The sequence below is a fragment of the Myiozetetes cayanensis genome, unplaced genomic scaffold (genome assembly GCF_022539395.1).
Source record: "Myiozetetes cayanensis isolate MyiCay16 unplaced genomic scaffold, myiCay2020 scf1, whole genome shotgun sequence".
NCBI classification, from domain to species: Eukaryota; Metazoa; Chordata; class Aves; order Passeriformes; family Tyrannidae; genus Myiozetetes; species Myiozetetes cayanensis.
Genome location: NW_026086604.1, coordinates 150156306 through 150176521, shown reverse-complemented (window position 1 = coordinate 150176521; position 20216 = coordinate 150156306). Strand labels below are relative to the sequence as shown.

The following is a 20216-nucleotide window of genomic DNA, read 5'->3' as shown; positions in this document are numbered from 1 at the left end:
CCCACATTTTTTCCTTATGTCTTTTGAGATCCACACTCCAAAAACTTCCTAAAATTATCTCATGGAAGTTAAAATATTAATTAGTAGGTGCCTTTCCTGCCCTACTTTTCTGTAGCTCTGATTTCCTTGTCTTTTTCATCCTAAAACAGAGGTTGAAGTAACTAAACCCTCCAATTTCCTTTATTAAAATAACACCATTTACAAATTGATATCCAAATAAATGTGGATGTGGAGGAGAAGCAAAAAAGTTAAATATCCTGGGAATTCTTTTTGAGGAATCATTTTTATGATCACCAAATCCTCACCTCCCTCTCAAAACAAGCCCAGTGTCCTCGGTTATCCCGAGGTCACCATTCCATGTATCCCGTTGCTGGAGCAGAGATTAATGGGCTCCAGTAACCCCCTTAGGGTTGAGGAGGAATTTCTGCAGCCAGCTGCTGTCTCACCTTGTGTTTCCACGCCTGGCCTTGCCCAGGAAGAAGAACAAGTCCCACCGGGACATCAAGCGGATGCTGTGCGAGTGCCCGCCCCTGTCCAAGGAGGAGCGGGCGCAGGGCGAGGTGGCCTGTGGGGAGGATTGTCTCAACCGCCTGCTCATGATCGAGTGGTGAGTGCCCTGCCACGGGCTGGGGTGGTGTCCTGCAGGTGACTTGGCAGTCCCTGAAGTTGGCCCGGAGATTCCTGGGAAGGGGCAGCGCCGGCGTGCGGGGACCTTCAGAGGAGCTGCGGCTACCCCGGCCCTGGAAGTGTCCAAGGCCAGGTTGGACAAGGTTTGGAGCCACCTGGGCTGGTGCAAGGTGGAAATGGGTGATCCTTGAGGTCCCTTCCAACCCAGACCACTCCAACCATTCCATGATTTCAATCTTTAGATGATGTGCAGGAGCTCAGAGCTCCCAGTCTCCTGGATCTCCTCTTCCCGGAGCTCAGCAGCCCTTGGCTGTTGTCTCCTTCTCCCTCCTGGAAGGTTTTGCTGCTCCGTGGGAGCTGGAGGCTGGGAACAGGGATTGCCCCTGGCACGAGGATTGTCACCAGCTGGGGTGGAAGGATTGGAATTACCTGCCAGAATCCCACACTTAGTTTTTATCCCATAGCCCAGACAGGGAATATCTTGGAGGAAAAAGCCCCAAAAGATGGGGAGGAGATCCCAGTTCATCCCTCTGTGATGGTCTGACATGGAAGCACAGCAGGATTAGCATTCCAGATATTCCAGAAATAAATTGTCTGCCTTTGAATTGACACTCACAGGGCTATACTTTCCATAGCCAAGCACATTCCAAGGTTTCACACCAAGTCTGTTACGATTCCCCGGGATCTGTTTCCCATCTGAGCCCTCCCTGTCGTTGCCGCTGTCCCGCTGGGAATCCACTTGCTCCCATTTCCTTCCCACAGCTCTTCCCGCTGTCCCAACGGGGACTACTGCTCCAACAGACGCTTCCAGAAGAAGCAGCACGCGGATGTGGAGGTGATCCTCACCGAGAAGAAGGGCTGGGGGCTCCGAGCTGCCAAAGACCTGCCCTCGTAAGCTCTTCCCACGGCCCTTTCCCGCTCCTTCGCTCCCTCCCACAGGGAACAAACGTGGCCTGTGGCTTCCTGGTTTCCCTGACGCTGCATCAGGGTTGTTCTGTGTTTATTGGTGGGTTTGTCCTAAGCCAAGTGGTGTTTTTCCCTCTTGCAGCAACACCTTTGTCCTGGAATACTGCGGGGAAGTGCTGGATCACAAGGAGTTCAAGGCCCGGGTGAAGGAATATGCCCGGAACAAGAACATCCACTATTATTTCATGGCCCTGAAGAATGATGAGGTGAGACAGGGATTGCTGGGCTTGGCTTTGGGAGAGTCTTCCAGGGCCTTGTGGGCAACACCAGCTGCTTGGGAATGCATGGAGCAACATCCTGAATCCATTAGACATGTTTGCCTAAGGAAAGGAGGCTTCATCCCTGATTTTTTCAACCCATTTCTCAGTTTTCAACCTGTCCCAACAAAATTCCAGCAGCTCAGCTGTATCCCAGTGTCCTTAGGGAGGAGAAATGGTCATCCCAGAGGAAAGGATGGATCATCCACACGAGGAGGAGACACTGTGTCCTTAGGGAGATGCTCCAAGCCCAGCTCAACCTTCTTGGATGCCCAAGTCCACCAGGAAACCACATTTCCTTTTACATTAAACCCCAGTAAATTGGGATGGTTTTAACTGGCAAGATCCCTATGGGCAGGAATGTCACTGGAATACTTATATCTGGGATATTCCTAATTATTTATCATAATTTAAACTTTGTGGGCTGTGGAGCTGCTGCCTTGGGCCCTCCCTGGATAAATAGGAATGAATCTCCTATTCCGCTTCTCTCTTCTTTCAGGACTTTTTGGGTCTGAGGAGTTTGAGAATAAATGAGCTAAAAACCTCTTTTTTTCCCCCCCTATTTTTTCTTCCCTGTTTTTTCCCTCTTTCCCCTTCTTTTTCTCCTTGTTTTTCCCTTTTTTTCCCCCCGTTTTTCCTCTTTTTTTTTCCCCAGATAATCACTTTAGGGTTTGTTCTGTCATGATAACGGGCCCAAAGGAGGGTTTTCCTCCATGAAAGGAACTTATGGAAGTTGTTGTTGCTGGAAGTGATACAGCAGATGGCTTTTCCCTTGGAGTACAGTGCATGTGGCAAAAAATCTCCCAGAAATCTCTTGTGCTGCATATCCAAGGGTCAGGAACATTAAAAATCCAGGATTCCCATCCAGCTGGAGAACTCTGCCAGGAAAATTAAGAACCACGTTCCTTTAGTGCTCCTTTCTGGGGGGCATTAAATCATAATCAAATCTCAATAAACCCCATTCTCCACCCCAGCTAAAGAGCAGGAAGAGGGGATTATTCCTACGTGGGTTGTGTTTGTAGCTGCTCCCGTTCCTATTCCCGGGAATGAGCCTGTTTTCCTGGATCTCTCCTTCCTTCCCAGATAATCGACGCGACGCAGAAGGGGAACTGCTCCCGCTTCATGAACCACAGCTGCGAACCCAACTGCGAGACACAAAAGGTAAAAACCCTGCGGCAGATCCAGGGGCTTCCCCATTCCCACTGCCCGTGGGGAGCGTTTCTCCTTCCCATCTCTGTAATAATTTGGGATTCTGCCCTTGGAGCGGCCGAGGTGAGGGCTGTGCTGGACATGGAGCGATGGAACGCGGCGATGCCGTTCCGAGGATGAACCCAGTCAGCTGTGGGAGGGAGGGGAGCAGATCCTGGGTTTTGTGGTGCAGTAACTCTTGGATCTTGGCTTTTCCGCAGTGGACCGTGAACGGGCAGCTCCGCGTGGGATTTTTCACCACCAAGCTGGTGCCGTCGGGCTCGGAGCTGACGTTCGATTACCAGTTCCAGAGATACGGGTACGTCCCTGCTCCGGGAATCCCCCGGAGCGCTCCCTGCCCGCCCCTTCCCCGGGAATGGTTCATCAGCCGAGCTCCAGGCTTTGCAACATCCCTTAATAATCCCTCTTCCTCCCCTCCCATCCCTGTTCTGTGGCTTTGCCAATACCTGAGGAGCTGTAAGAGCCTCCCGGGTAACGCGTCCCGTTTTCCTGGCCTGGCATTTGGATCCCTTGGCTAAACCTGAGCCAAAGATTCCCATCTGACTGTTTTTCCAACTGTATGGTGGAGTAGAACTTAAGGGTCATCCCTTCCTTTCCCCTCTGGATCCTTCTTCGGGCTCTTCCTGGAAGCAGGAGAATCAGAAAGGAATTTTTAGTTGCATTTTAAAATGACTCCTCCTTCCTGGAAGATCCTGGAGTTGAGCTTTCCTGGTTCTTTCTTCTTGTGCTGTTCCTCCAGGGGATTCTGCACATTCTCCCAAGGAATTGTGGAATGTAGTTTGAAATGGGTGGTGTTTCAAGTAGGAATTACAGAGGTCTGGGAGAAATATTGCCCAAAGGGAACAGAATTTATTCGATTTATATTTATAATTATTACATCATTTTATATATAATATATTAATATATAAATAACATATAGTTATATATTAATTTATGTAAGTAGTTTAATTGTATTTATGATTATTATATTTATTCTCCCTGGCTGTACATCCATGTAAAAAGAAATTCCATGTGAATTTGGCTACTTCCATGAATCCTCAGTTCATTCTTTATTCTGTATTTTATATAGTTGAGCTATAAAATGTAAGAACTGAGCTGAAAAATGACTATAAAGGGCTATAAAATGCAAGTCTTATATAATCCTGATAATGTATTCCTTAGGAGAAGGAATGTACTGATTTCCATGTGGGATAAGAAGTTTTCAGACCCACCAGCTCCACCTTTTCCATTCTGGTGCTTGGAGCTTGGCCTGCAAGTGCCCCAGGCTTTGTTTTCCAGCTGAAACAGCAGGGGATCCTGGGAGTTCTGTCAGGAATAACGGCTGGATTTGGATATCCAGCGGCCTGAAAGGCTTTTCCATGCAGAGACATTCCCACTTCTCCCGAGGATTCACTGAAAACCGGGTGGAAAAGTGGCTGGGGGTGGAGCTGAGCTGAGATTAAAGTGAATTTTGTGTTCCCCCCCCAGCAAAGAGGCTCAGAAATGTTTCTGTGGCTCCTCCAACTGCCGGGGGTACCTGGGAGGGGAGAACAGGGTGAGCATCCGGGCGGCCGGAGGGAAGATGAAGAAGGAGCGCTCCCGGAAAAAGGACTCGGTGAGTCTGGGGCTCCCGGGAATCCCTGAGATCCCTGAGCTTGGCAAATCCCAGCTCCCCAAGCCCAGCCCTGGCAAGGCCATTCCTGAAAGGTGGGCAAGGTGCCAGGTCCACACGGCTGTTCAATCCCACCGGGAATGGCGACTCCGCCACTGCACAGCCCCTTTCCATGAGGGAATTTTCCCAATATCCAACTGAAACCTCCCCTGGTGCAGCTTGAGGCTGTTTCCTCTCGTCCTGTTCCCTGGGAAAACAGGACTCCTGAGGACCTCAGGCTTTTCCAGGGATGTGTCATCACAGGTTGGACTTGATGCTCTCGGAGCTCTTTTCCAACTTCGGGGATTTTATTTCCCGAGGCCCCTCAACACTTGGATCTTTTCTTGGATCTTTAGTTAAATCTACGAACTTGGATCTTTAGTTAAATCCATGAACTTGGATCTTTAGTTAAATCCACACTTTTCTTTCCCTCTGTTATTTATCCCGAAGTCCCACCCAAGAGGGGCTTCCACCGGTCCAGTATCTGCTCATCCCTAACAAAAATCTGCTAAATTCCATGTACTTTTAAATATTCGGTTTGTTTTCCATGATTTTTTAACATCAGGGAAAGATGAACAACCTTGGCTTCAAAGATTCAGGACCTTCCCTGAAGTTTGGCAGCTGAAAGGGCACAAAGTTTTCCCTTTTCCAGGTGGAATCTGAGTCTCTGAATTCCTCTGGTTTAAAGGCAACACACGGAATTGCAGGGATGGGTTCCCATGAGGTGGAAAAACTGTGGAGAATCCAGAGCAAAGCACTCAAAAGGAGGTTTTTTGGGTGAAAACTCCTGAAAGAAGCTGCACTGGCCCTTTTTTAATTCCTCCAAATTGTAATTATTCTCTCCTGGAAGATATAAGCCCCTATTCCTATGGATAAGATTTATTCCCAGTGTTTTTTTGGGAGAAACTCTGTTTAAAAAGGCAGTTTTATTTTTATTTACTGGATCAGGGAGTGAGGGAAACCGAGAAATAATTTATAAATTTAAAGTTATTATTATTACTAGTATTATTAGTTTTAGTATTATTATATTTTAAATTTATAAATATATAATATAATACATAACTATAACATGTAAGTAGAACATAGATGTAATAGAAAAGAATTATATAATTATAAAAATAAGTATTATTATGCATTATTATATAAATATCCTGTGTTTTAAAACACAGATTAGGGGCTAAATAATGAAGGTTGCCCACATGGAAAGGGATTCTCCTCTGGTTCTAAAGATCATAAATCTATGATAGTTTATCTATAAATTAATGTAGTTTTATAAAGAGTTTATACAATAAATAGAGGTTAAAAAAAAGTAAATTTGGTCTGCAATTAAAGGTAATTTATAAAGAATTGATACCATTCCTAAAGGTTATAAAGAAGTACATTTGATCTGCAATTAAGGGTAATTTGTAAAGAATTCATACAGTCCACAAAGCTTATAAAAAGCAAATTTGATCTGTAATTAAGGATAATTTCCCAGTGCACATTTGTGTTCCTGCCTAAAAAGATAAAACTCATTTTTGGGAGCGTGTTGGTGCAGCCACCTGGAATTTCCTCCTGGCAGCGTTGGATTTACAGAGCTAAACAGTGCCCTTCCCTGGGGAGGATGGAATCTGGAGCCAGGAGTTCCATCCTGGGGGTGGCAGGAATTCCATCCCGGGGGTGGCAGGAATTCCATCCTGGGGGTGGCAGGAGTTCCATCCCGGGGGTGGCAGGAGTTCCATCCGGGGGGTGGCAGGAATTCCATCCGGGGGGTGGCAGGAATTCCATCCGGGGGGTGGCAGGAATTCCATCCCAGAGGGTGGCAGGAGTTCCATCTGGGGATGGCAGGAGGCCTGAGGGTGTTCCCTTTCCCTGGGCAGGTGGATGGGGAGCTGGAGGCGCTGCTGGAGAACGGGGAGGGTCTGTCCGACAAAAACCAGGTGCTCAGCCTGTCCCGCCTCATGGTCCGGATCGAGACCCTGGAGCAGAAACTCACCTGCCTCAAACTCATCCAGGTGAGCAGCAGCCCCGGGAGGGGAGGGATCCCTGTTCTGGGAAAGCTGGATCCATGTCCTGGGAAAGCCACATCCCTCATCGGAGCAGGAGGTGGGAGGAGGGTCTCGCCCTTGTTCAGCATCCCAGGCTCGGCCGAGCGGCTCCACGATCCGTTATCCCGAGGTTTATTCCCCAGATAATGGTTACAGTGGTCCTGCTGTTGTGTTCCTGCTCCAAGTCCAGCAGTTTTGGCCCCTTCAGTGAGGCTGGGCCTGCCCAGGTGCCGAGTTCTGGCTCTGCACTGGCTTCTGTACTCTCACTGGAGCAGCTTGCCCTGTTATCCCATGGAAGGGTTTTTTCCTGGAAATCTCTGAGCATTCCCATGGCCTCTCTCTAACTTTGGCTCCCCCAGAACACGCACTCCCAGTCCTGCCTGAAGTCGTTCCTGGAGTGCCACGGGCTGTCCCTGCTCTGGATCTGGATGACGGAGCTGGGCGATGGCAGAGGCAGCACCGCCAACAACCTGAAGCTGCAGCTGGAGGTCGGTAATTCCCTGGGATTTGGAGCTTACATAGAACACTGAGGTGGGAACAGCCCTTTAACATCGAGTTCAACCCTCCCCCAGCACTGCCAGGGCCACCACTGCCCTGTGCACATGGCTGTTAAATCCCTCCTGGAATGGGCACTCCAACTGTGCCAGCCCTTTCCATGGAGAAGGTTTTTAGCAGCTCAGAATCACAAAGATATTCTTTTCCTTTTGTAGTTTGAAATGTAAATTTATGCCCATAAAGTGTTCATGGAAACAAGCTCAGGTACCTCAGAACTGCAGCTCTGGAACTTCTGCCCTAAGGCACATCCTTAATTAGTGGAAGGAATTTGCTCCTGTGGTTTTTTTAGATTCCTGAGTTGGATTTCATAAGTCAGACTTAAAGATTGTTGCTGTTTATTCCCTGTGCTTTATTTCCTTTATATCCCTGTGCCAAAGCACAGGCAATTGGAGGTATTGATGGTCTGAAGTGGGACTGGAATGTTTCTGTTTTCCATAAGAAATTTGGGATTGTGTGGCAAAATACACCTGGAAGTTGCTTTTTAAAGATGATTCTACAAGAAGGTTCTGGGCAGTTTGGGCAGGGCTTGGAGCAAGCTGGGATGGTGGAAGGTGGCCCTGCCCATGGCACAGGGTGGCACTGGATGATCCTTAAGGTCCCTTCCAGCCCAAAGCCATCTGAGACTGTGACTGCTGTGATTTCTTTTTTTGGGATAGGTGGGATCCATCCCAACTTCAGACATGTTGAAACTTGCTCTGAGGTCACGCTGTTCAGCTTTGGTGGGGTTTTGAGGGTTGGATGTATTCCTTTAAAATCCAGGTCCTTGTTGCCCAGGGAAGCTCTGGCTGCCCCATCCCTGGAAGGTTGGAAAAACCCTCCAAGGTCACAGAGTCCCCCCTGTGCCCATCCCCACCTTGTCCCCAGCCCAGAGCACTGAGTGCCACGGCCAGGCCTGCCTTGGACACCTCCAGGGCTGGGCACTCCAAACCTCCCTGGGCAGCCCCTGCCAAGGCCTGACCACCCTTTCCAGGGAGAAATTCTGCTGAAATCCCCCACCCACAGCCTGTGACCATCATTGGATAGATTAGATGGGATGTTTAGATTTTGGATTGGATGTTGGCATGACCTTCTTCCCTGTGAGGGTGGGGAGGGACTGGAATGGAGTTCCCAGAGCAGCTGTGGCTGCCCCATCCCTGGAAGTGTCCAAGGCCGGGTTGGATGGGTCTTGGAGCAACCTGGGCACGTGGAAGGTTCCACCTAGGGATTGGAATGAGAAGAACTCTCAGATCCATCCAACCCAGCCCACACTGGGGTTCTGTGATAATCTTGGTCAATTCCTGTTGAGAACAGGAAATCATTCCAGCTTGGACAGAGCTTTAACTCCCGACGGGTTTAACAACGTCCCTCTTGCCTTTGCCGTCAGATCATGAAGACCCTGGAGCTGCTGCCCATCCCCACCAAGAACATGCTGGAGGAGAGCAAGGTGCTGCCCATCATCCAGCGCTGGGCCCAGACCAAGACAGCGGTGCCGCAGCTCAGCGAGGGCGACGGCTACTCCAGCGAGAACACGTCCCGCGCCCACACCCCCCTCAACACCCCCGAGCTCTCGGCCAAGCAGGGCTCCGAGGGGGACACCGACACCCCCAAGAAGCTGGTGTTCCGCAGGCTGAAGATCATCAGTGAGAACAGCATGGACAGCGCCATCTCGGACACAACCAGCGAGCTGGAGGGCAAGGAGGGCAAGGAGGACCTGGAGCAGCTGGAGGGAACCCCCGTGGAGGCGCCGGAGGAGCCGCAGCAGCAGCAGCAGCAACAGCAGCAGCAGCAGCAGCAGCAGGAGGAGGTCAAAGCCACCGTGGATGTGCCCGTGGAGAGCAGCAAAGCCCAGCCTGCAGAGCTGGAGGCTGAGCCCGAAGCTGAGGCCAAGGAGAGCAACGGGGCGAAGCTGGAGGAGCCCATGGCCATGGAGACACCGTCCCAGGACGAGGAGGAGGGTGTGTCTGACGTGGAGAGCGAGAGGAGCCAGGAGCAGACGGATAAAATCGTGGATGTGAGCGACCTGGCCACCAGGCTGCTCGACAGCTGGAAGGAGCTCAAGGTAAGAGGCACCTCTGGCTCCAACACCTCTTCCTGAGTTGTGGTGGTTTGGTGCAATTGGGGTGAATTTTATGTCTTTTGGTAAATGTTTGACAACTAGAATTGCCTTATCTACACAAAAAGTGCTTTCTATATAGATCCTCTGCTTGCTCAGTGTGTGACTTGCAGTAGAATTCCAGGTGTTGGGTGCTGGAATCAGGGGGTGGTTTGGTTTGGGAACACAAAGACACCTCGGGCTCATCTCGTTGTTTGTTAGGCTGTGCAGGGAAAGGGCAGGGATTGGGCAATCTGAGGGACTGAGATTCCCTTCTCATCCCATCGGGAAAAGAGGCTGGAGACAGCACCTCGAGCATTTTGGGTGGCAGTGGCCAAATCCCTCAATGTTGTAGTAAATGGATGGACTGTCTGCTCCTGAATTCCATCCCTGGAAGTGTTCGGGGCTCCTCCCAAATGCCCCATCTCTGGAAGTGTCCAAGGCCAGGTTGGATGGGGTTGGAGCAAGCTGGGCTAGTGGAAGGTGTCCCTGCCCATGGCAGGGGGTGGAACAAGATGATCCTTAAGGTCCCTCCCAATCTGAACAACTCCAGGATTCTCTGAATTCCACGGTCTGAACATTCTCAGCATTTCTTGTCCTCTTAACATCTGCTTTCCATCTGCAAATGTGGAGCCTCCAGGAATGGGTCTCTTGGCCTCGTTGTGTTCCCTCCAAGGCCGTGCTGGGGCGACCTCTGGGTGTTTGCAGTTGGTGTTTAGATCAGGGAAACACCTGGATTTGGGGTGTTATTGGAGAATTGAGTGGTTTCATTCCCATCAAAGTCTTCCTTAAACAGAAACCTCTTAAGAGGAGGACTTGGTGGCTCCTCTGGAATCGTGTCCCTGTCCTGGAGGTGGCCAACTTGGCCACTTGATCTTCAGGGTGAGGAAGGACTAGAATGGATTTCCCAGAGAAGCTGTGGCTGGCTCTGGATCCCTGGAAGTGCCCAAGACCAGGTTGGAGCAACCTGGGACAGTGGAAGGTGTCCCTGCCCATGGCAGGGGTGGCACTGGATGATCCTTAAGGTCTCTCCCAACCCAACCCATTACACGGCTCTGTGGATCAAAGTTCCGCTCAAAGCTTCCCTCATTTCCTGGATTCCTTTAGATCTTTGGAAACTCTTCACCCATCTGCTGCTTCTGTAGGATTATATTCCATATATTATCTCAAATTCCTTACATCCAAGAGCACGAGGGGTGGGAGCTCTTTAATCAGTGTGGTTGCCGAGGATCCAGCGGGAATCAGAGGTGCTGCCTCACAGGCCTTCTCCCAGTCAACCATCAGCCCACTTTTAATTCCTGGGAGGAGTTTAAAGCATCAAATGAAGCATCACAGAGCTGAAGAGTCCCATTTACCCCTGGAGTTTGATCATGGGTATTGATTCAAAGAGGTTCATTACAATAACGGGTGTTAACTGTGCGGCGCAGGCGGAGGAGACCTCGGGAACTCTGAGCTCCTGGACCTCTGCTTTGGAGCTGCAAACATCAGGATTTATAAATGGGGAGACTTAAGGGGAAATTTTGCCTTAATCTGAATTTTCCAGAGGAATCAGTGACTCTTGAGCATTTTGGGTGCCATCGTTTGGGCCCTGAATCTCAGTGGGGGAGGAAGGGACACCACTAAAATGTGTTCCTGTAGAGAAGTTGGGTTGTGCTTTGGTTCTTTCCCCCTCTTTTTTTTCCCAAGTGGATCATTTCCTAGATTTTAATTTTTAGACTCTTTAACATTCACGTGGTTTTCTCATCGAAGCGACGCTGTCAGGTTGAATTTATGGATAAACTGGAAAAAGTCCTTTTCCATCCGTTGCCAAGGGTTGGAAAAGAGCTCAGGAAATGCTGCTAAAAACCACTGATAAAATGGGGGAAGTTTCCCAAAACTCCTCCAAAACGTTGGTGGTTGTGGAGACCGAGTTGAACCCGATGGTTGAACCCCAAGGTTTGGGTTTTCTCTGGAGCTTGGGGAAGCTCAGCCTTGGTATCTGCAGGGCTTTGCTGGAGGCCGTGAGTGGGCTGTGGAATCCCGACACATTCCCAGTTTTAAAGGTGGATTCCCGTCCTCTCTGGGTGTTTCATTAATTCGGGTCATGGCACTGATGGTCTGGTTGTAGGGATGGGGTTGGATCCCGTGAGCTCCGACGATCCCAGCGAATCCATCCCAAAAGAACCCGCAGAATCCGCACACGGGGTTGTGGCGACTCGTTTGTGTCCCGTAAAACACCCGTAGGGTCCCTGTGAGCTGGGAGTTTATTGTGTCCTGCGTTTTCTCGTGGCTCTAAGAGTTAACTGCTTCTGTCCAACCCTCACCTGCTGAGATCCAGGGGCCACCTGCAGGTGGCCGATGTCTCAAAGACGAGGCCAAGCTGGAAGCACTTTAGGATGAGCAGGGATGGATAACCCACCCCCAGGTGCCTTCTCCAGCACGTCCAAGCTTTTCCAAAGCTGGTTTCCCTGCGGTGGTGGAACATCTGCCATTGGCTGGGGCGGGGTGGGGGGGTTCTGAAACGTCCTCTCCAGTCTTGCTGATGATCCGCTTGTAATTTCCACCGTTTCCATCCAGCTTCTCAGGGCAGCCTGGAGCTCCCCATGTGTCTCCTTTCCTCAAGCCCGTGTGGAAGAAGGGAGAGGCCCTAGCGTGAAGAACCGGGAAGATGGTTGGGAAGCTGGCTGATGCATGGCAGTGTGATAGGTGCAAGGAGGACAGAGGTGGTTAACTCGGGGATGCCGACGTTATTTTGGTGCGTCCATTGCCGGCAATGGACGTCGCTCCGGGAAAATCCCGACTCCTGGCATGAAAGGATTAAGTGAGCTCTTTTTTTCTCTACCTCTTACACACGGGACTTGTCAGTCCTTCCAGGGCTCCAACACTCCGCGGTGAGGAGCGCTGGCTGTTCCCACACACCCGGCACGACACACACTGACATTCCCGGCGGGATGAGTTTCCAGCCCGGGCTCGTGGGCGCCGTTCCCGCCGTTCCAGGGAAGCGCCACACGGCTTCTCCCGGGCTCAAAACTCACTCCCAGCGGGGGCCAGCCCAGCGAGGGCACAGGTGGTGGTTCCACGTGGTTCTTCCAGGTCCCTTAGGCCGCTCCAGCCGGAGGATTGTGCTCAGGTAAGGCTCCAGGGACCCACACGTGCCGACACATCCATGGTGGAGGTGACACGTGGCCACCAGTCCTGCCGCTCCACCCTCTTGGAATGAGCCGTAGGGCCGAACCTGGGGAGGTTCTTTCCACCTCCTTTTGGTGGCTGAGGTTGAGGGACAGGAGTTTGGGACAGTTTGGGCTCTGCCACAGGTGGGACCAAGCTCTGGGAATCTTCTCCCGCCCCTCACCTGCTGGGAAGGGGCAGGGAGGAGTTGTGGATCTGAGGATCCACAGCCCCTGTCCTTAGGAGGTGGAGAAGGTCTCGATTTTAGGAAAAACCTTGTGGAAGAGCCACCCTTGGGCTCAGAAGGTTTCAGTTGGACACTTCTGACCTCGTGTTTTGCAGTGACCTGGAGGTCGAGGCTGAGTTGTCACCCTGACTTTGGCCAAGGTGGGCTTTCTCTTTGCCATGAAAACACCCATCTGAGAGCTAAAGAATCATGGGATCAGGGAGTTGCTAAGGCTGGAAAAGCCCTCTTGGACCATGAAGTCCAACTGTTCCCCCAGCACTGCCAAGGCCACCACTGACCCACGTCCCCAAGTGCCACATCCACAGGGCTTTGAAATCCCTCCAGGGATGGGGATTCCAGCCCGTGCCAGGGCTGGACAACCTTTTTCCATGAAGGAATCTTCCCCATATCCAACCTCATCCTCCCCTGGAGGCTGTTTCAGTCTGGAAATGGACAGCAGGGTTGGGATGGTCCAGCCCAACCAAGATCCATCTTCCCCCGAGATGATCTTCCCAAGTCACATCCCGACTTCTCGTGGTAGGACAGTCCTGTGCAGCTCCTCTTGCCCGTCCTCTTCCCAGGGAAGCCGCCCTGCAGTTCCTGGCTGTGACTCCGGCACGCACATCCCGTGTTTTAATTGGGAATCTTACAGTTCGTTATAACTCAGAGCAAGGAACAGTTTGGGGAAACAATGGGATTGGGGAGCGGCCAGGCCCTTGGTTGTGGTGGGATTCTTTGGCCTCCAAGCAGGGATCTCCTGTCATGAAGTCCTTTCTCTTGCTCTCCACCATCCCTTGCGATTCTGCTGGAGCTGCAGAGGGAACAGAGGAGAGGAGAGGAGGGAGGAAGGGAAGGGAGAGGATCCAGCCTGGGAGGGGATGGATTCTGTCATGTGGTGTTCCTTCAAAAGTCAACAGAAGTTCACAGACTCGTGGGATGGAATTGTGGAATCCTTAAGGTTGGGAAAGACCTCTAGGATCATTAACTCCAGCCGTTAAGTCAGGAATAATTGGCAGCTAAGGGACAGATTTGTGGAGAAGGTTCCTTGGAGGTTCCTTTCCTTCCACTGCATCCCTTGAGTCTTGAGTCCATCCTGCTGCTCTTTTCCCTTTCCCAGCCCGAGGGAGGTTCATCCCTGCAGCTGGAGAGCCCAAATCCCACTTCCCCCCCTTCCTGTTCCTGCCAGACTCGTGTCACTGCCTCTCATTTTCCAGGCAGTCCCTTCAAAGCCGTGCTGGGATCTCGGGAGCTGCTTGGAGCCCGTTGGGATTGCTTTAGGATTGCTTTAGGATTGCTTTAGGAGCTGGGCAGCTCTGAGCCAGCAGCTTCCGTTTCCAGAAATAAACCAGGCTTTTCTTGGGAGTTCCCCTGGCCTGGCTTGACCAGCATCTGGTTTTCATGGAGCAATCCTGCCACATTCCCGTGTTTATTGCTGCTTCAAAGCCTCTTCCCACACGGGCGCTGGAGGCTCCAGAGCCGTTGAGTGCAGCTGGAATTGCTCCCCTGCAGGGAGGAGCTGACTCCCTGTTCATAATTCTCTTGGATTTTGGGCTTCCTGGGCCTTGGTTGGGACTGGCCAGTTTGTTGGGATGGATCCTGGAATGGGTTCCCCCAGTGCTTTGGTGATCCTAAAGCGTGGCAGGAGCGGCAGTTTGTGATTCCCAGTTCCGCTTACTCAGGGGGTCCTTCTCCTCCATTCCCAGTGACCCTTTGCCCAGTCATTTCCCATTCCCCATCCTGCTATTTACTGGGACAAATCCTTGCTAGGAGCTGGGAAGGCTGGTGTAGTTTGTTTTCTTTTTTTGGGGGGTGATGTTGGAAAGAGAGAAAAAACCAGAGAGATCCCATTGCTGAGGGGAGATTCTGGGGGCTTCAGAACCTGCCCCTGTGCTCACCTCCTTCCCCCAGGAGGGGAAATCATCCCTGGCATCCAGAGCTCTGGAATTATGTGGAAAAATAAGAATAAATAGATAGATTATGGCTGGATGGGGCTTGGAGCAAGCTGGGTTAGTGGAAGGTGTCCCTGCCCAGGGCAGGGGGTGGCACTGGATGAGCTTTAAGGTCTTTTCCAACCCAAACCATTCCATGATTCCACAATTTTGTGTGTAATTTTGTATATAATTTATATAGAATTTAATATATAATTACTAAATGTATAATTATAGGCTCCTGCTGCATCCCTTCCCACTCTAAACACGGAGCTGCTTCCTCATTTCTCTGCATTTCATTAATTCCCCCCCCTGGATTTGGGGTCTTTTAATCCACAGCAAACATGGCAATAAATAAGAACAACCAAAAAAAGGCTTTTTTACACCATTTTAAAGCCTCTCATTGTTGGAGATGCTTCAAACCTCACGTGGGGCTTTTCAGGCTCCACAGAAAAGCAAAAAAATCCTTTTTATAAAACAAAAATCTTGGCCAAAATCCCTTTTTTTTTTTAACCTTCAGCAGCACTTTTGAAGTGGTTTTGCCTCGAGAACAAACCACAATGGGGTTTTTGATCCTTTCTTTTATTTCACCCAAGGAAAATGGAATTTCTGAGCCCTTGGAGAGGTGGATTTTTCCCTAAAAAAGTGGGATTCTCAGAGCTGGGGTGTCATGAAATCCAGTGCTGGGGGTGGACACGTTGTTGATGAGCCCTGTGGGCAACCCCAAAAATTAATTTATTCCCAAAAAATCAAGGAATTTAAAACCCCTGGGATATTATATAAAATCTGGGAGTCAAATTGAGGTAAAGCTTGAAACACCCAACTAGGAGCAGATTTTACCCCCCAGGAACAGTTTATTCCTTTTTTTTTTATCCTCCTCTGCCTCATCCATGCCCTAAATTAAAGGATATTTTAGGGAAGGTCCCTAAATCCTGCCCTGGGAAAACTGGAATCTCAGGACACCACACAAAACACCTCATTTTTAGAACACTGAGCTTCTCTTTCAGGATTTAGTGGTGGTTTTTAGGGGTGCAGGTGCTGCTCCCTCAGGGGTCCTCCCCATTTTCTCCCTGGGATTGCTCAGAGTTGATTTATTTGAGTTGAATTCCTTTTTCCTGCTGGTTCATCATGTTCTGCCTGGAATAACTGGGAATTCTTGGGAATTTCTGCCTTCCCTCAGGAAGGGAACAGAGCAAGGGTTTGGTAAAAGCTGGAATTGAACAAAAAGGAGCTTTTTAGTCCAAGCTCCCGGTGCTTGGAGAGTCACTAATGCTGTAAAACCTCGGGATCCAGGCTGGGATCATGGGCATCACTAAGGAAATGGGATTTACACCCTGAGTGCTGGAATATTCCAGTGGAAAATCCAGCTGAGCATGGAAAGGTGTTGATAAAACTCATTTCTTAATTGTAGGGAGACACAGGTGGTTCAAATGGCCTGGGAATCGTTGTTGCTGCATAATCCAGTGGGGTTTAACCAGGATGTTAAACCTTAGGGAGGTTTTAATCCTCATTCCCAACTTTTTTTCTCTTTCTTCCCCCTTCTTAAAATCCCAGAATAGTTTGGGATGGAAGGGACCTGAAGGATCATCCAGTGCCACCCCTGCCATGGGCAGGGACACCTTCCACTGTCCCAGGCTGCTCCAACCTGGCCTTGGACACTCCCAGGGATCCAGGGGCAGCCACAGCTTCTCTGGGCAACCTGTGCCAGGGCCTGCCCACCCTCATAGTGAGGAATTCCTTCCCAATATTCCATCTGGCAGTGGGAAGCCATTCCCTGTGTGCTGTCCCTCCATGCCTTGTCTCCAGTCCCTCTCCAGCTCTCCTGGAGCCCCTTTAGGCCCTGGGAGGGGCTCTCAGGTCTCCCTGGCTCCTTCTCTTCTCCAGGGAACCCCCCAGCTGTCCCAGCCTGGCTCCAGAGCAGAGGGGCTCCAGCCCTGGCAGCAGCTCCGGGACCTCCTCTGGACTCTCTGCAGCAGCTCCACGTCCTTCCCGTGCTGAGGATCCTGGAGCTGGATGAGCAGAGGGTGTGGAATTTGCTGCTGTGGGAGGAGTGGTGGGTGTTGGTGTCTGATCTCAGCAGCTTCAGCAGGAACTTGGTCCAAGGGGTTACTCTGAGCTGGGGGTTTTCCTCCCACGGGACACATGGGATCTGGGGAACATCCTGTGGTGGACCCTGTCCCAGCCAGGAGGGAAGTGGGAGAAGCCCAGGGTGCTCCATGGGAGAAGGGGCAGCAGATGACAGAACCACCAGCACTGTGTCTCTCTCCAAGCTGATGAGCCTGCACTGTCACAGACCCATGGAATACCTCCACTGGAATGGTCCCACAGGGATTATCCCAACTCCCTGGTCCATGCAGGACTGGTTAAAAGTGCCTGGAAGAGCAGGGCAGGCACAACAGCAGGAGCTGGGGAAGCCCCTGGTGTCTCCACGGTGTTGTTTGAGGGCAGTGTCCAGCTCAGGGCAGGGATTGGTGGCAGAGTCACTGTGGGAACACCAGGGCTGGCAAATGAGAGGCAGAAAAGCCCAATTTTAGTTGGAAAAAATAATTTCTTCGCTGTTCCAGCAAAGCTGCAACTCCAAGGGTTTGTATCCCACGGGGGGATGTGACCAGTGTGGGTCCTGCAGCTCCTCCCGGAGCCCTTGTTCCAAAATTCCACCTAAATCCACCAAACATCAGACACTGAGCAGAGGAAATACATGGAAAAAGAGGAAATATATAGAAAGCACCGGGATAATTGGCCTAAAATGAGAACTTTCCATCCAGAGACACTTTTTGGATGGTTTCTCATAAATTTATGGTTCATGTGATGACTGTAGAAATTTGGGTGGCTTTTGGGAGTAGCTGGAGTGGTGGTGACCGTGCTTGTGGCTTTCCCACAGGAGGTGTATCGCATCCCCAAGAAGAGCCAAGCGGAGAAGGAGAGCAGTGGTACGTCCTTCCCCATCCCCCCTTCTGCCATCATCGCTCTGCTCCCCTCAAACTGCTCCAGTTTGCCAGGCTGGGATGCCAGGAGATGTCCTGCCCTCAGAGCTCGGCATTCCTGCTCCTTGGGAACAGGAGGGATCATTGGAGCAGGGGGTGGTGGGGGATGGAGCCCTGAGGGTGGTGTGGGACAATCATGGAATCACTGGGGTTGGAAGAGCCTTCCAAGACCATCAGATCCAACCATCCCCCAGCGCTGCCAAGGCCACCCCAAACCACGTCCCCGAGTGCCACATCCACAGGGCTTCTAAATCCCGCCGGGGGTGGGGACTGCAGCCCGTGCCATGGCTGGACAGCCCTTTCCACCAGGGAATTTCCCCCAGTATCCAACCTGGCACACCCTGAGGCCGCTTCCCGCGGAGAGGGGAGCTGGTGACGCTCTGAGTGACCGAACCTCCCTGTTCCTCCGCGTTGTTCCCCGCAGGTGACCGTGGGAGGGACCCGGCCGGGCTGCGGGACCAGACCCCGACCCCGAAGAGCGCGGGGCTGAGCCGGGAGCGCGACCCCGAGCGGCAGAGCCAGAGCAAGGAGAGGAAGAGGCGCAGGGACTCCCTGTCCCCCCCGCCCTCCGCCTACGAGCGCGGCACCAAGAGGCCGGAGGACAGGTGAGGTGGCTGCCAGGGGTCTGTCCTGTTCCTGGGTCAGATCTCCTGGAAAAATGGGCCTGGGGATGGTGGAAATCACCCGGGGCCGGGGAAGGGAATGTCCTCCCGGAGGAATCCCGTGTGAGTGGTGTGGTTCATCCCCTGCCTGCAGCTGGGGGGCTCCTGGGGGTTGGCTGGCCTTTCCCTCTGGGATAACCTGCACCTTCATCTTCTGGCATGTTTTGGGAATGAGGGGTGGGTGACCAGGGAAGCTGTGCCAGCTCTTGCACGGAAATGAGGGATCGTGGCATGGTTTGGGTTGGAAGGGATCTCATGGATCTCCCAGTGCCACCCCCTGCCATGGGCAGGGACACCTTCCACTAGCCCAGGTTGCTCCAAACCCTGTCCAACCTGGCTGTGAACCTTTGCAGGGATGGGGAATCCAGGAATTCCAGGGTGTAGCCCTCCCAATGCTAAGAGGTCTTCTGAGCTCCTTGAAGCCCATTCCCTTCTCCTCCTCCTCCTCTTCCCAGTACCCTGAGCTTGGAACAAACCCTGCCTGTACAGGAGGGAGCAAAGCCCAGGCCAGGCAGGAATTCTAAAACTTCCTTGACCCAGGGATTATTCCCCAAATGTTCCTGTAAGGACAGCAGTCCAGGCAGGTGTGATCCCACCAGGCTGGTGCTGTGTCTCCTGCCTTCCCTTGGGAATGGTGGCACCACTCCATGGCTGAGGAGGAGACTCGTGATTAAGAGAAGGAAAACATTCCATGTCTTGCAGTTCAGAGAGACTTGAGATCATCTTCCAGGCAGGAAAAGTCCCATGGAATTTCCTTCACAGAAGTTCAGTTTTCTGCTGTCCCTGTTAAATAGGGACTCAGTAATTAGGGAACAATCGGTGCCGAGTCAGCCAGACCAGGGAACTTCCCTCACGTGGAGCTGTGCTGGGAGAGTTGGAAACATCTGGACAGAAAACAGAGGGAAATCTATCCCCCTGGAATGAGGCATTGGAAGGGTGGCAGCACACTGGGAAGTAAATAAATAGTGGATTTTTTTTTGGTTTTAACAGAACAAAAAAGGGGGTTTTTTGGGGGGGAGGAGTGGCCTGTTCTGGCTCTTCCCTGTGTGTGTCCATGAGCAGTGAAGGACCAACATCCTTCTCTGGGAACGTTCTCCCCACTCTGACTTCGTTATCCTGAGGATTTAATGAGGCAAAATAACAAAATAGAGGGGGAGAGGAACATGAGACCCTCGCTTTTCCCCTCGGCTGCTCCTCCTCTAAACATTCCAGGCGGGGCCAGGAAAGACTTTAATTATGGAAATCAAACCCTTCCCATCAATGAGGTTCAGATTAGCGGATCCTGGGAGTGCCAGGAAACAGCTTAAGTGGATCTGTTGGTAGCAATGTGCTTTTGATATGGAAATGGATCACAGGGTATGTGGAGAATATCCCAGATGCTTTGGAGGATCCGTCATGTGAAGGCTGCAGAGTGTTCTTCCCTGTAATCCCTGTTTTGCCTCACTCTCAGAATCGCCACCTTTGATCTGAAACTTTCCTTGGCTGAGCTTTGATCAAAGTCCTTCTGCTTTCCACCCCCCCCCCTTCTTTAATTCCTTGGAAAAACCCCTGCAGCTGCTCCGTTTATTGGGATGAAAACTCTGAAAGAATTAAAAAAATCCATCCACACTGTTAATTATTGAGGCTGAAGTGGTCTGGGAATGAGCAGAACTCCAAACAGGAACGTGCTGCTTGTGATTCCCTTGTTCTTTGTCCTGTCTGCAGCTGCCAGGTGGGAAGAATTCCTTCCTGATATCCCATCTATCCCTGCCCTCTGGCACTGGGAACCCATTCCCCCTTGTCCTGTCCCTCCATCCCTTGTCCAGAGTCCCTCTCCAGCTCTCCTGGAGCCCCTTTAGGCCCTGGAAAGTGGGGGTTCCTGAGGTAGGAAAGATGGGATGCTGCCCCAATGCTGGAATTTGGGAGTGGAGATGCCTGATGGTTTGAG

The 20216-nt window shown here is 51.4% G+C and overlaps 1 protein-coding gene across 2 annotated transcripts in view; it reads left to right on the top strand.

Moving 5' to 3' along the window:
* SETD2 (SET domain containing 2, histone lysine methyltransferase) overlaps window positions 1–20216 on the top strand; it is a 50010-nt gene that overhangs the window by 17505 nt on the left and 12289 nt on the right. Inside the window, exons 3-14 of one of the 2 annotated variants that reach the window (XR_007627877.1) lie at window positions 476–607; window positions 1390–1518; window positions 1676–1799; window positions 2934–3011; window positions 3260–3357; window positions 4527–4653; window positions 6549–6683; window positions 7076–7204; window positions 8635–9309; window positions 11899–12142; window positions 17525–17573; window positions 18052–18138. Coding sequence is in view for 1 of the 2 variants with exons in the window: in XM_050307859.1 (XP_050163816.1) it covers window positions 476–607; window positions 1390–1518; window positions 1676–1799; window positions 2934–3011; window positions 3260–3357; window positions 4527–4653; window positions 6549–6683; window positions 7076–7204; window positions 8635–9309; window positions 17525–17573; window positions 18052–18232 (1857 nt within the window). In the remaining variant the exon portion in view is untranslated. Of the gene's footprint in view, window positions 1–475; window positions 608–1389; window positions 1519–1675; window positions 1800–2933; window positions 3012–3259; window positions 3358–4526; window positions 4654–6548; window positions 6684–7075; window positions 7205–8634; window positions 9310–11898; window positions 12143–17524; window positions 17574–18051; window positions 18233–20216 lie in introns of those variants that run through there. The other variant, XM_050307859.1, reaches the window with a different exon arrangement.